This window comes from Meleagris gallopavo, chromosome 3 (assembly GCF_000146605.3).
Source record: "Meleagris gallopavo isolate NT-WF06-2002-E0010 breed Aviagen turkey brand Nicholas breeding stock chromosome 3, Turkey_5.1, whole genome shotgun sequence".
Taxonomy (NCBI): Eukaryota; Metazoa; Chordata; class Aves; order Galliformes; family Phasianidae; genus Meleagris; species Meleagris gallopavo.
In genome coordinates, this window is record NC_015013.2 from 29177682 (window position 1) to 29178521 (window position 840).

General features: G+C 64.2%; 1 protein-coding gene across 12 annotated transcripts in view; it reads left to right on the top strand.

The window, feature by feature from the left end:
- The first annotated feature begins 6 nt into the window (after positions 1-6).
- The window catches only part of FHOD3 (formin homology 2 domain containing 3), a 370085-nt gene continuing 369251 nt past the window's right edge, over positions 7-840 (top strand). For 11 of the 12 annotated variants that reach the window (XM_010708572.2, XM_031552794.1, XM_010708574.2 and 8 more), the window contains exon 1: positions 7-237. In XM_010708572.2, coding sequence (XP_010706874.1) covers positions 73-237 — 165 coding nt within the window. In that variant the 5' untranslated portion in view covers positions 7-72. The remainder of the gene's footprint in view (positions 238-840) is intronic. The other variant, XM_010708582.3, reaches the window with a different exon arrangement.

The following is an 840-nucleotide window of genomic DNA, read 5'->3' on the forward strand; positions in this document are numbered from 1 at the left end:
GGGGGCGCCCGCGGCCCCCTGCGCTGCCCACTCGCCCCCGGCGCTGCCGCTTCGCCGGTGCATGGATGCGCCATGGCCACGCTGGTGTGCCGGGTGCAGTTCCTGGATGACACCGACCCTTTCAACAGCACCAACTTCCCCGAGCCCACCCGGCCGCCGCTGTACACCTTCCGCGAGGACATCCCGCTCGGCACGCAGCTGGCCGGCGTGCACCGCCTGCTCCGCGCTCCGCAGAAGGTACGGCGGGATTCGGGAGGGGGGTTCGGAGGTAGGAGGCGGTCGGAGCCTCGGGGACGGGACGGCAGCGATGCGGGGCCGCCCCCAGCCGCGCTCTCCCAGCACCCCCGGGGCGCTCCTTGCAGCCGCGGTCGGGTGAGGGAGCGAGGCATCCAGAAATCCCACCGCAGCCCCCTCGGCCCCCCGTTAGGTATCAGCATTGCCCCATCTGAGCGCCTCGGGGCTTAGGGACAGCTGAGCTGCGAGAGGGATCCGAGCTGAGCTTGGCAGGGCTGCGTGAGCCAGACGGTTACAGCAAGGGCTTGGGTAAAAATAGCAGCCTGTCTGCTGCCCTTGAAACAATTGATACAGCTCAGGAGCTGCGGCGTGTCACCGCCACAGCCCTTGTCACATCTTACCTGCCTCTGCTGCCTGCTTCTCCTCGGCGTGCGCTGGCACCCGCGTGCTGCCCTTGAGGCCGGACAGCCAGGCATGGGGCTTGAATTTTCAGATTTCAAAGCAGTTCCATTGACTGACATAATAATGACGGCCTTTCACTATTATCTTATATCTGCACATTAGTTCTGCAGGGCGGACTGAAGAAAAAAAGGAAAAATGTTCTTT